Consider the following 14801-nt stretch of genomic DNA (forward strand, 5'->3'; position numbering starts at 1 on the left):
TAGTCTTGATCTCTCCACATAATTTGACCTGACTAGCTGGCTTGTTCTATGTCATTACTGCAAATCACTTTCACGATAGGAATTTTGCTTGCTTTTCATGCCAGTGTCAATATTCATATGGCCAAGGTCTAATTTGTCTTTTCTTCTACTCCTGGTCTACAGGTTGCCTTGATGACATCACCTGTATATGTTATGGGTTCAGTTTCTGCATCTTAGGAACACTAAGAACTAATTCCCAACACCATGACTTGCTCTGTGTGGTCGGATTACTTGCCTGAAAGTCTCAACACCTTCCACTTTAACAATAATGATCCAAACCCACTTGTCAACATGTCCACATTCTAACACCGCAAGTTGGTTTAGTTCAGCTGGCTGAAAGGCTGGTTTACATTGTAAAATGATGCCATCATTTCAATTTCTTGAAATTGATGACATCAAAAGTAGTACTCTCATCTACACATCTGGTCACCTCTTTGAAAAAGTCCAATCAAGGTGGGCAGACGTGATCTCCCTTAACAAAACAATGCTGCCGGTTCTCAATTAATCCCTGCCTCTTCAAATGCACGTTAACTCTGACCCTTAGAATTACTTCCAATAGTTTCCCATCACCTGCGGTTAGACTGACTGTCTTATTATTTCCTGGTTTATCCTTGCTCTCTTCGGAATTGTTCAATTCCTGCACCAACTGAGGTTACCTTGAAGGGTTTCCCTTTTCACCTCGCTTGAGGTGTGGTGACCCCAAGGCTAAATCACCACCAGCCGTCTCGTTCTAATGACAGTGCAACCCTGTGGTCTGGTAAGACTATGACAAATTTTAACTTTACCTTATTCTAACACCAACCTCCAAACTGGAAGTTGTTGAAACCTTCATTATTCTCAGTTTTGGTTTGGAACTGAGAATTGAAGTTAAATTTTGACTTGCGAGCAGCAGAAAACAAAAACTGATGTGTCTGGGAACTCATCCAAAGAGATAATTGCAGCTTGGTTGCCACTCCCAGAACAATACAGACTTTTTGTGGCACTGAGATGCATTGCACAGGGACTGGGAGCTGGTTGGACGTTGAATGGGTCAATTAAGGGCATAATGGCACTGGCCAGCCAAACAGAGCATATTGAAAATGAAAGAGAAACCATAGTTTCAACTGGTTTCGCCTAGGTTTTGGGCAGAAGACAGCAGGGAAGCTGCTAGACTGGAAGCTGTTTCATTTTATTCTCTGATTTCATACCTTGTTAAAAGAATTGTTTAAAGAACCCCAATCGGTAAGATATAAATGAAAGTCTCCCATTGTCTGCAGAAGTTGCTTGCATGAATCAGTGACTCAGAATTCAAGCAAGATACAATCCTACGTGTCTGGATTACATTGCATCGTTCAAGGATTTCTGAAGAGCAAATACCCATCATGAAACCATTGAGCTGGCAAATAACAATCCTTTATTTTTCTTTGAATACACTCCTCAACTGTGTCTGCCTGTCCATCTGAGAGACTGACTGTGGTGTTTAAAGACTGGGCTTAAGTCATAGATATTATAATAATAAATTGTTAAGTTTTCTGTTTTAAGTACAAATTTGTTGTTTGATAGCTGTTGGAAAGGGACAAGAAAAGGACTGAAATCAAAGTTCTAAACTGGCAGAAGGCTGATTTTAATAAAAGGTCAGATATGATTTAGCTAGAGTGGACTTGGAGCAGATACTTTTAGTTAAATCTGTCTCTGGACACATTCAAGGAGGAAATATGGACTGTGCAGTGCCATAATGTTATAATAAAGACAAAGGGTGGTACCATAAGAGGTTATTTTGTCCTGGCTTCTTTTTTTGAAGAGAGGTTGTAAAGCAGAGGTATTGAACTTGCTACCGAAGAACACTTGAGTAAACAGCTTGCGAGGCCTTGGTTTTATTTTTAATAAAACAGCCTGATTGGGGGTGACCAGTTCTCACAGATGCAGACTTCTGGGTTATATTTTCTCCACTAGCTTCAGAAGCTTCGGTGAATGTCTCCTGGCTGCTACTCTCTCCAAATTTTCCCTTGGTGTCCTTTCCTCCTGGATTGGAGGACTGCACATGAGAATCTATCTGAATTTTCCTTTTTTGCCAAGGCATGTATTTATGGGATGTTACTATATTGGAAAAGTTAAATAGTAATAGTTACTATATCTATTATTGAGGTTGTAGACATGCTTGCCGAGCCAGCGGGTTTGGTTGCAAACTTATAGATGCTCCTACATAGCAACCCGGAACTACGCAAAGCAGAATAGGAGCACCTATACGGAGTCTTCAAAAGGAATGGATACCTGAAAAGCACAATCCATCATTACCTCCGAGACAGACCACAACAGGAAGACACAACACGACCAGAATCACTCATCACCCTACCATACATCAAGGACATTTTAGAGATGACCACAAGACTACTCAGACCCCTAGGTATCAAAGTAGCCCATAAACCAACCACCCTACGGCAGCTACTGATGAACATAAAAGGATCCCATACCGGAAACCAGCAAAACTGGTGTAATATACAAAATATCACGCAAGGACTGTGAGAAACACTACCTCTACCAAACTGGAAGAAAACTGACAATTCGGATACATGAACACCAACTAGCCAAGAGACGCGACCAATTCTCATTTGTCTCACTACAAATGGACGAAGAGGGACACAACTTCAACTGGGACAACACATCGATAATCGCACAAGCCAAACAGACACGCCAAGGAATTCCTAGAGGCCTGGTATTCTAACAGGAACGCCATCAACAAACACATTGAATTAGACCCTGTGTACAAACCACTGAGAAATAGAACCAGAAGTGGTAACAAACACCCCAACAAACGGAGGTATATAAGTAACAAGCGGGACAGAACACCAAAGGCACACTGGCAATGTTACCTAGCAGGGTGACAAAACGTTTGCAACCAAACCCACTGGCTCAGCGAGCATGTCTACAACCTCATCCACAACCTGAGGTTCAAATCTTCTCAAACTTTAAATATCTATTCTTCTGATGAGTTTCCAATGGAATTGTTATTCTAAATTCCTCTTTCTTTGATTTTATTTAAACACTAAAGTTAAAATACATTGTGTTTTGCTTAACATCAGGGAATTGAGTACGTGAGTCAGGATGTCATGTTGCAACTTCGTAAGACTTCAGTTAGGCTGCACTTAAAATATTGCATGAAATTCTGTTTGTCACATTACAACAAGGACTTTGGAGAGGGTGCAAAAGAGGTTTACCAGGATGCTCCTGGATTAGAGAGTATGAGCTCTAAGGAAAGGCTAGAAAAACTCGGAATGCTTTCTCTGGAGCGGCGGAGGTTGAGGGGAGACTTGAAAGAAGTCTATAAAATTATGAGATGCATTGATAGGGTCGGCGGTCAGAATCCTGTTCCCCCAAGAGTTGAAATGTCTAATACTAAGGGGCATGCATTTAAGGGAGAGTGGGAAAGTTCAAAGGAGTTGTGAGGGGCAAGACTTTTTTTTGTTACGGAGAGTGGTAGGAGTCTGGAACATGCTGCCAGGGATGGGGCCATTTAAAAGGAGCTTTTAGATAAGCACATGAATATGCAAGGAATCGAGGGACATGGACTAAGGGCAGGTAGAAGGGATTAGTTTAATTTGGCATCATGTTTGGCACAATATCATGGGTCGAAGGGCCCATTCTTGTGCTGTACTATTCCATGTAACTTAGAACACTTCCTTCTCAAAGGAAGGTAACAGAAATAACAGATCTATGGGTTACAGATTTTGAAAGTTTCCTGCATGCAGTCTTATTCAAAAATGGAGGGAGGCAGAAAGTAGGAAACTACAGACCAGTTAGCTTAACACGTGTCATTGGGCAAGTTTTAAAATCTATTATTAAGGAAGTAATAAAAGGACATTCGGAAAGTCAAATGCAATCCATCAGAGTCAGCATAGTTTTACAAATGGTAAATTGAGTTTGACTAATTTGCTAGAATTCTTTGAAGACATAACAAACCATTTAGGTGATGGAAATTCTCTGTATGTAATATATCTGGACTTCAAGAAGACATTTGATAAGTTGAAGCATAGAGTCGTACAGCAAAGAAACAGACCCTTCGGCCCAACTCATCCATGCCAACCAGATTTCCTAAACTGAACTAATCCCATTTGCCTGCATTTGGCCCTATCCCTCTAAACCTTTCCTATCCATGTACCTGTCCAAATGTCTTAAATGCTCTAACACTCCCTCTGGTAGCTTGTTCCATATACACACCTTCTGGACAAACAGAATTTTATGTAGTACTCCGAACGTGACCTTACCAATGTCTTGTACAGCCACAGCATAACATCCGAACTCTTGTACTCAACGCTATAAGTGAAGGCAAGCATACCAAATTCTTCACCACTCTGTCTACCTGTTATGCCACTTTCAAGGAACTATGTACCTGCACCTCTAGGGCTCTCTGTTCACCAACATGTCTCAGGGCCCTACCATTAACTGTGCAAGTCTTCCCCTGTTTTGTCTTACCAAAATGTAACACCTCGCATTTATCTAAATTAAACTCCATTTGACATTCCTGGGCCCATTGGGCCAGTTGATCAAGATCCTGTTGTACTCTTAGATAACCTTCACTGTCCACTAAACCACCAATTTTGGTGTCATCCATAAACTGACTGACCATGTATTCTATATTCTCATCCAAATATTTGTCATTTGTATAAACTAACAGTAGACCGAGCACCAATCCTTGGTGGCACACTGCTGGTTACAGGCTTCCAGTCTAAACAATAACCCTTTACCACTACCCTCTGTCTCCTTCCATGAAAGGTTAATAAACAAGATAAGATCATAAGGGCTATGGGTAACTTCTTTGCTTGGATAGATGATTGGCTGACAAAGAGAAAGCAGAGAGTCAGGTTCTTTTTCCGGTTGGCACAATGTAACCATCAGGTGCTCAGGGTTTGGTCCTCAAGCCCCTATTATTTACAATCTATATTTATGACTTGAATGCAAGGATAAAACGTACTATAGGCAAATTTGAAGTTGACACTAAAAAGATTCACTAGGACAATCCCTGGTCTGGAGGGATTGTCCTTTGAATAAAAAGGTTAACAGGTTGGGATTTAGAAGAATGAGAGGCGATCTCCTTAAAACATATGAAATTCTTAAGGGGCTTCATAGGGTAAATGCTGAGAGGATGTTTCCCCTCATGGAAGAGTCTGGAACCAGGGGACATAGTCTCAGAAAAAACAGCACCAATTTCAGACTGAAATGAGAAGTAATTTCTTCCGAGAATTGAGTCTCTTTGAAACACCTTGTCACAGACAGCTGTGAGTAGGGGAATTGAAAGTTACAGGGAAAGGGCAGGAAAGCAGACATAAGGAACATTCGGTTAGCCATGATCCTATTGAATGGTAGAGCAGCTTCAAGGGGCTACACCTGTTCTTATTTCTTACTGTCTTATGAATACACAGAAAAAATACTACAAAATAAACTGATCACAAAATGAGTGACATTACAGTTTTGAAAAATTGAAAGGAAAGTAGAGCCTTCAGCTGATAAGCAACGATCAAATCAGCAGGCCATTGTGGCTAGGAAGTAACTTGCAACATTATATTAAACATTATTCAGCATTTTACTGTGTAACTTCACTTGTCAGATGTTTGAACGCTGCTGTGAAAATTAATCCCTATTTTGGAGCTAACAATGACTAATTTACATTTGTTTTGGTTTGTCAAGGTAACTGTCTGTAGTTGATAAAAAACAGCAACGTTAAACCACCACCATTCATCTCATTCTAATGACAGCACAGCCCTATGATCTACTAAGACTATGACAACTCTTCTTGCTTTACTTTGAACATTATATTGAGCTTTTTGAAGAAGTAACAAAGAGGATTGATGAGGGCAGAGTGCTTGATGTGATCTATACGGACTTCAGTAAGGTTTTCGACATGGTTCCTCAAGGTAGACTGGTTAGCAAGGTTAGATCACATGGAACACAGGGAGAACTAGCCATTTGGATAGGGTGGAGGGTTGTTTTTCAGACTGGAGGCCTGTGACCAGTGGTGTGCCACAAGGATTGGTACAGGGTCCACAGCTTTTTGTCATTCATGTGAACGATTTGGATGTGAACATAGGAAGGATGGTTACTAAGTTTGTAGATGACACTAAAATTGGAGGCATAGTGGACAGCAAAGGAGATTACTTCAGAGTACAACAGGATTTTGATCAGATGGGTCAATGGGCTGAGGAGTGGCAATGGAGTTTAATTTAGATAAATGTGAGGTGCTGCATTTTGGAAAGCCAAATCACGCAGGACATGGTAAGGTCCTGGGGAGTGTTGCTGAACAAAGAGACCTCGGAATGCAGGTTCATAGTTCCTTGAAAGTGAAATCCCACGTAGACAGGATAGTGGAGGTGGTGTGTGGTATGCTTGCCTTTATTAGTCAGTGCATTGAGTATAGGTATTGGGAGATCATGTTGCAGCTCTACACGACATTGGTTAGGCCGCTTTTGGAAAACTGCCTGCAATTCTAGTGTCTCTGCTACAGGGAGGATGTTGTGAAACTTGAAAGGGTCCAGAAAAGGTTTACAAGGATGTTGCCAGGGTTGGAAGGTTTGAGCTACAGGGAGAGGCTGACTAGGTTTGGGCTATTTTCCCTGGAGTGTCAGAGGCTGAGGGGTGATCTTATAGAGGTTTATAAAATCATGAGGGGCATAGATAGGGTAAATAGGCAAGGTCTTTTCCCTGGAGAGTGGGGGACTGAGTCCAAAACTAGATGGCATAGGTTTAAGGTGAGGGGGGAAAGATTTAAAAAGGGACCCAAGGAGCAACTTTTTCCACACAGAGGGTATTGAGTGTATGGAATCAGCTGTCTGTAGAAGTGGTGGAGGCTGGTACAATTACAACATTTAAAAGGCACCTGAATGGGTATATGAATAGGAAGGGTTGAGAGGGATATGGGCCAAATGCTGGCAAATCGGACTAGATTTATTTGGGCTATCTAGTTGGCAAGGACAAGTTGGCCCAAAGGGTCTGTTCTCGTGCTGTACCTCTCTATGACTCTGACTATCATTGATCTTCCACTTGAAAATACTGACTCTTACCCAAATTGGTTTGTTGCCTATACCACACCAGAGCCATTGGAACCAAAGGAAGCATTCTCTTACCGGGGGTGTCCATCGATGTGACAGCGCAGAGTGACTGGAGCAGATGTCTGTATTTCAGACACATTTGGTGGATCTTTTAAAATCACTCCTCCAGTCTCTATCCCTGAAACAACAAAAGCATAATTTAAATGAATACAAAAGAACAAACAGAATATTCTCGTGAAGACTTTCTCTTAGTCACTCGGTAATCAGTGTGTCCAATAATCTGTACTGTCCAGCAATGCAATCTGACAATTCATTTACAGTGTGTCCTTAATTAGCATAAGCCCTCATTCCCCACACAGTAGCCTCTAAATCATTTATTGATTGATGATCTATTACAAAATGTTAATGCACAACCATGCAGCAAACTTCAAACTCACAAAGCTGAAAATCTACTTATACATCAGATTTACTGCCATAGCAGAGATCAGGCAAGGTCATTTGGATAGGAACATACACACTAGCACTCTAAAACCATGAGCTAGTAACAATATCAAACTGAAGAAATGTTTAATGTAAGGAGATGAGACCATATGAAGTTATATTTAGAGTGCATTTAAGTGTAGAATAGCCTTTCAAAGCTTCTGTCTGGTAAGAAGAAAATGCTTTGTTATGAACAAAAGATTTTTTGTGAAATAGCGAATTCCCAAATCTCCCATTTGTTTCTTGGAAATAAAACGGTTTTAACCCCTTATCAAGAAAGCCGCAGACATTCCATCTCCACTGAGAGCTTCAGTGAGGTATTCTGTTGCTTTATAAGATCATATTCAGAAGAATTGGAAATTAAGCCAGCTTTGATTTGCAATTATTTTAGGCTATTTTAAACCAGTTCTTAAATCAGGTTTTTCATTTGCACTTAAGCATTTCTATCTTTAGCCTAAAGCATTTACTCCTAAAGACAAATCATAGATATTTAACAAAAGAAATAGTTAAGACTCTCCTACAAACAACACTTGAGACAAGATCAAGAGAAACATAGAAACATAGAAGATAGGAGCAGGAGATGGCCCTTCGGCCCTTTGAGCTTCCTCCACCGGTTGTCACAATCATGGCTGATCTTCCAAATCAATAGCCTAATCCTGTTTTCTCCCCATAACCTTTCCTGTTCGCCCCAAGTGCGATTTTTTGCCACCTCTTGAATACATTCAATGTTTTAACATCAACTACTTCCTGTGGTAATGAATTCCACAGGCTCACCACTCTTTGGGTGAAGAAATGTCTCCTCATCTCAGTCCTAAATAGTTTACCCTGAATCCTCAGACTGTAACCCCTGGCTTTGGACACACCCACCATCGGGAACATCCTCCCTGCATCTACCCTGTCCAGTCCTGTTGGAGTTTTATACATCTCTATAAGATCCCCTCTCATTCATCTGAACTCCAGCGAAAACAATCCTAACCTAGTCAATCTCTCCTCATACATCAGTCCTGCCATCCCCGGAATCAGCCAGGTAAACTTTCGCTGCAGTCCTTCCAGAGCAAGAGCATCCTTCCTCAGAAAAGGAGACCAAAACTGCACACAATATTCTAGACGTGGTATCACCAAGGCCCTGTATAAATCCAACAACACATCCTTGCTGCTGTAGTCAAAACCTCTTCGCAATGAAGGCTAACGTACCATTTGCCTGCTTTATTACCTGCTGCACCTGCATGCTTACCTTCAGCGACTGGTGCACAAGGACACCCAAGTCCCGCTGCACACTCCCTTCTCCCAATTTACAGCCAGAGAGTAATCTGCCTTCTTGTTTTTGCATTGTTAATTTTAAAGCTTAAATGGAAAAAAAAACTAGGTATACAAGACCAGAGGATGCAGGACATGACATCTGTCATCAAGAAAATGTTAAAAGATATCGTTAATTATGTAATAACAGTGTACTGAAATAAGTTCAAGGTAATCAGGCAAAGACAACATGGTTCTGTCAAAGGGAAATCACATTGAACCAATTTGTGGCTGTTTGAAGGAGTAACTTGTGCTACAGGTAAAGGGGAACCAGTGGATGTGTTGCATTTAGATTTCCAGCTTTGCTCCTGTCATTTTCTGGTTCCCCCAATATTACATCCCCAGCCTCATTTTCTATGGCGCCTGTGTTTACTTTAACTCTATCTTCCTCTTTGTACATTTAAAGAAGCTATCGTCCATTTTTATAAGAAAGGGACCTTATAGGTCCTTAAAGTTGCCCCTTAGGTCCCTTTTAAGAGAAAGTGCATTTGATGTTGTCTTTAGATCTTAAAGTAAGCACTTGAAGAAGAATAGTGTATGGCCATGAGGATTAAAACAAAAACAATCTTAAAGGAACAACAAAAAATAAAGCAGCTGGTCTTGATAAATGACATTTCGCCAAATGGAAGATCAATGGTGCAGTGTTGTTTCAACCATCAGTGCTAGGACTGCTATTTTTATTAAACAGAGAAAATTGACTTAGAAATTAGAATGTGGAATGTCCCACTTAGTGCAGGATGTGCAAGTCAGAAGCTTGAGCTCCCCACATATACCTCAACTATATAGAATATGGACCCTTGCTCTAATTTCAAGCTTACTCCTTCCCGAGTATAGACTAAAAAAACTTTATTCCTGTTTATGTCCCAAGTCGCACTCAGGTTCTCAGCCAGTTTTTCTGTTTCTCTCTCATGGTCCTCACCTTATCCACTCCTCTCAGCGATGTTGACCACTTATCACTGTATCTTCACTTGACTTGCTCCTCTTGCTTTGTCACAGATTCTTCTCCTCATTTCCCACAGTAAAATTTGAAAATTTGCCAATGATACCAACTTTGGAGGTGCAGCAAGAAAAACATTATAGAGAGAAGTCTGAAGTAGCCTCCTGTGGAAAACGCTGTGCAGGCGGCACAGTGGGTAGTACTGCTGTCTCACAGCAGCAGGCATCCGGATTTGATTCCAGCCTTGGGTGACTGTTTGTGTGGTGTTTGCATGTTCTCCGTGTCTGTGAGATTTCATCCGGACTCCTCCCACAGTCCAAAGACGTTAGGTAGATTGGCCATGTTATAAATTGTTCTGTGATGTGCAGATTAGGTGGATTAGTCATGATAAAAACCCCATGTGGGGTGAGAGATATGGGTGGGATGCTCTTCAGAGGGTTGGTGCAAACTCGATAAGGTGAATGGCTTCTTTCTGCATTGTAGGGATTCTACGATTTGGAGAGGTAACATATGTTTTAACAGCACACTTCTCAAGTGTGCAGGAACAGAAACATCTTGGAATTTTTTCTGAAGGTGGCAGTGTGAATCAAGAAAATAGTTAGCAAATATATGGGTCTTGGGCTTTAAAAATTTGTCTGTTTTTTTTGATTGTGGATTGAAATGGAAAATGATGGGAACTTCCTATAAACAGATTATCTAACACAGCGGTTTACACTGCTGTTTGTTGAAGGTACGGGGGGTGGAGGGGGGAGGACGTTTAGTTCCAGACAAGCTGGAATCAGGGAGTGTATACAAACTGAGATTCAGCCAGCAGCAAGTTGCTTATTAACATGGAGAATAGCAACCAATTATCAATGAAAAAAGCCTTCTGCCTACGAACTAGATTGGTTCCCACGTATCTAAACAACTTGTGGGTGTGAATGTTTGGTCAAAAACCATTAGACTTTCGGGAAGGAAGGTGCTGTCTCTGCAGTAAAAATCATCACATGCCTGAAGAAAGCCAGTTTATTTTCTCTCATCAGTTACTGTCAGGCTGTGGCTTTTAACCATTAATTTATTAATCAGCAGCTCTGTGTCTTGTACAAGCAAATAAAAATACCCAGGGAAGCAAGATCAAGGAACAGCAAGTCTGAACTACATGGAAACATAGAAGATAGGAGCAGGAGAAGGGCATTCAAACCCTTGAGCCTGCTCTGCCATTCAACATGATCATGGCTAGTCATTGAACTCAATATTCTCATCCTGTCCTCCCTAATATCCCTCGATCCCCTCAGCCACAAGACCTATAAATAATCTCCTTCTAGAAAACGATGTTTTGGCTTCAAACATTTTTTTGTGGTAGTGAATTCCACAGGCAAACCACTCTCTGGTTGAAGAAATTTCTCATGTCAGTTCTAAAAGGTTTACCCCTTATCCTTAAATTATGACCCCTGGTTCTGAACTCGCCCCACCATCCTGAATCTGTCCTGTCAGAATTTTATAGATTTCTATGAGGTTTTCCCCTCATTCTTCTAAGCTCCAAAAATTACCATCCTAACTGATTCAATCTCTCCTCATGTGTCAATTCTGTCATCCCAGGAATCAATTTGATAAACTTTTGCTGCACTCTCTCCACAGCAAGAGCATCCTTCCTCAGATAAGGAGAGCAAAACTGCACACAAAATATTCCAGGCTTGGCCTCACAGATGTCCTGTATAATTGCAGCAATAGATCCTTGTTCCTGTACTCTAATCATCTTGCTATAAAGGCTAACATATCATTTGCCTTCTTTACTGCCTGCTGCAGCTGCGCACTTTCAGCGACTGAGGATCTCTCTCAATCTGCAGCCTAGTTTTGTTGGTGGGGGGGAAGGGGGAGAGACAGACAGGTCAAGGAGGCGGGTTGAAGCTAGTAGAGGTGAGTGTAGGTAGGAAGTGGAGGTGGGGGTTGGTCAGTGAGGTGGGAGGAGTGGATAGGTGGGAGGGAAGATGGACAGGTCAAGGAGGCGGGGACGAGGGGGGTTGCTGGTCTTGAGATGAGGTCTGGGGTGGGCAGACTTTGAAGCTCATAAAGTCCACATTGAGACTATTGGGTTGTAGGGTTCCAAGGCGGAATAGGAGGTGCGGTTCCTGCAACCTTCGGGTGCCATCATTGTGACACTGGAGGAGGCCCACATGTCATCCAGGGAGTGGGAGGAGGAGTTGAAGTGGTTCGCGACTGGGAGGTGTTGTCATTTGTCGCGAACTGAGCAGATGTGCAGGTGAACACCTGTTTAATGTGGAAGGTTTTCTTAGGGCCTGGGATGGACTTGAGGGGGGAGGTGTAGGGGCAGGTGTAGTACCTCCTGCGGTTGCAGGGGAAGGTGCCGGGGTGGTGGGGCTAGTGGGTAGTGTGGAGCAGACGAGGGAATCATGGAGAGGGCGGTCCCTCCGGAAGGCAGATAAGGATGGGGAGGGAAATATATCCTTCGTAGTGGGGTCAGATTGCAGGTGGCAGAAGTTGCGGAGAATGATGCGTTGAATCCGGAGGTTAATGGGGTGATACGTGAGGACAAGGGGAGTTTTGTCTTTGTTTTTATTGAGGGGAGGGGGTGTGAGGGCTGAGCTGTGGGAAATGCAAGAGATGCGGTCGAGGGCATTTTCAACCACTGTGGGGGGATAATTGCGGTCCTTGAAAAACAAGGACATCTGGGATGTCCAGGCGTGGAACGCCTCATCTTGGGAGCAGATGCGGCAGGGGCAGAGGAATTGGGAATAGGGGATTGCATCCTTGCAGGAAGGTGGGTGAGAGGAGGTATAATCTAGGTTCCTTGCAGGAAGGTGGATGAGAGGAGTCCTTGCACTGATGTGGCCTCCTCTACATCGGGGAGACCAAGCGGAAGCTCGGAGACCGCTTTGTGGAGCACCTACACTCGGTTCGTGACAAATGACAACACCTCCCAGTCGCGACCCACTTCAACTCCCCCTCCCACTAAATCCAGTGTTCCCATGACTTTTGGCACACTTTTGGTGTCCTGCTTTGTGAAGACAGAAGCAAAGTATGAGTTTAGTTTATCAGCTATTTCTTTGTTCCCCATTATAAATTCCAGTTTGCACAGCTAGGGACCTTTCGCTTGTAAGCAAACGTTCCCTGCACCAATCCCGCTTCCCCCCCCCCGCCAACTCCCGTTTATTAATCAATCCCTTGGTCCTCCATAGTTTGGCCAATGATCTCTTTGTACTCTTGTGCCAGATAGAAATAAATGTTTTTTTGTAGTTCATCCATTCACTTTTTGAATGTTTACCATTGCCTATCCACTATCATTGCTTTCAGTAACATTTCCCAATCTATCATAGCCAACTTATACTTCATACTATTGTAGTTTCCCTTATTAAGATTCAGGACTCTAGTCTCAGAATCAGTTATTGTCCATCTTGATGAAAAATTCCATCCCATTATGGCTGCTTGTACAATGAGTTTCTCATAACTACATCAACAATATTATTTCTTTCTCATTGCATAATACCCAGTCTAAGATAGCCTCTTCGCTAGTTGGTTCCTAAAGTATTGGTCCAGAAAACCATCCTGTATACACACTAGGAATTCCTTCCCTATGGTTTTGTGACTAATTTGACTCACCCAATCTATGTGAGGCTAAAGTCACCTAAAATTACAGCTATTCATTTACCATATGCAGCACTGATTTCCTGTTTAATGCCACGGTTGACCACCACTACAGTTTGGTGGTCTACATATCACTCCCACCAATGTTTTTTGCCCCTTGGTATTTCTCAATTTAACCCACACAGATTCTACATTGTCTGAGCTAACATCTTACCTCAGTATTATGTCTATATCCTCTTTAACCAGTAATGCAACTCCACTACCTTTTCCTTTTTGTCTGTCTTTCCTAAATACTGAACACTCCTGGAGGTTCAGTTCCTATCACTGGTCACCCTGCAGCAATCTGGACTACTTGCACGATTAATTCATCTATTTTGTTTTGAATGCTTTGTGCTTTCACGCAAAAAGCCTTAAGGTCTGTCTTTTTTTTTTTTTAAAAGTTTTCATTCCCATTTCTTTTTCTCACTGTGGCCTTGTTCGATTCTGGCCCTTGATTCCTCTGCCTGTCACTCCTCTTAGACCCCTTTCTCTCATTTGTTCTTGTCCTCAATTTCCCTTCCACTGACTCCTTGCCTAGGTTCCTACCTTCCCCCCTGCCAACTTAGTTTCAATCCTTTCAATCACTCTAGCAAATACTCCCCCGGGGAGCAGTCTCACTCCCGCCCAGGTGCAACCCATCCAGTTGTCCTGGTCTCACCTCCCCCAGAACTGGTCCAAATGGCCCAGGAATCCGAAACCCTCCCCTCTCAAACCATTTCAATAGCCATGTAGTCATCCAATGTATCCTGCTATTTCTACTCTGACTAGCACGTGGCACTGGTAGTAATCCTGAGATCACTACTTACGAAGTGCTCCTTTTCAGCTTGCTTTCTAACACTCCATATTCTACTCCGAGGGCCTCATCTCCATTTACCTATATCATTGGTAATGTATACCAATGTGTATGAATGGGTCCCGTGACATCTGGCTGTTCATCCTCCCCTCGAGGATGTCCTGTAGCTGCTGAGACATCCTTGATCCTAGCACCAGGAAGGCAACATACAATCCTGGAATCTCACTTGCAGCAACAAAATTACCTATCTATTCCCCTTAAAACTGAATCCACTTTAACTATTGCACTGCCACATTTTTTTGCTCCTCTTGTCCAGCAGAGCCAACCATGACACCATGAATTTGCTATTGCTTTTCTACCCCCCGCCACTGAGAGGTCATTTCTGTCAACAGTATTCAAAGTCGTATATCTGTTTTTCAGGGGAATAGCCACTGCCCGCTTAGTCCCCTTACTTTGTCTCACGGCCACCAATTCCCTTTCTACCTATGCAATCTCAGCCTGCAGCGTTGCCAGCTGCCATTCCACTTCCAAAAACCAGGTTTTCAGGTGCTGAAGCTGGAGACATTTCCTGCACATATGCTGGTTCCAGGCACTGGAAATGTTCCTGGCTTGCAAC

At 42.5% G+C, this 14801-nt stretch overlaps 1 protein-coding gene across 2 annotated transcripts in view; it reads right to left on the reverse strand.

Annotated features, from left to right (window-relative positions):
- Positions 1 to 14801, reverse strand: part of LOC109914051 (inactive tyrosine-protein kinase 7-like) — a 208010-nt gene that overhangs the window by 96217 nt on the left and 96992 nt on the right. For both annotated transcript variants that reach the window (XR_007262104.1, XM_048596950.1), the window contains exon 3: positions 7134 to 7236. Coding sequence is in view for 1 of the 2 variants with exons in the window: in XM_048596950.1 (XP_048452907.1) it covers positions 7134 to 7236 (103 nt within the window). In the remaining variant the exon portion in view is untranslated. The remainder of the gene's footprint in view (positions 1 to 7133; positions 7237 to 14801) is intronic.

The sequence above is a fragment of the Rhincodon typus genome, chromosome 5 (assembly GCF_021869965.1).
Source record: "Rhincodon typus isolate 14 chromosome 5, sRhiTyp1.1, whole genome shotgun sequence".
Taxonomy (NCBI): domain Eukaryota; kingdom Metazoa; phylum Chordata; class Chondrichthyes; order Orectolobiformes; family Rhincodontidae; genus Rhincodon; species Rhincodon typus.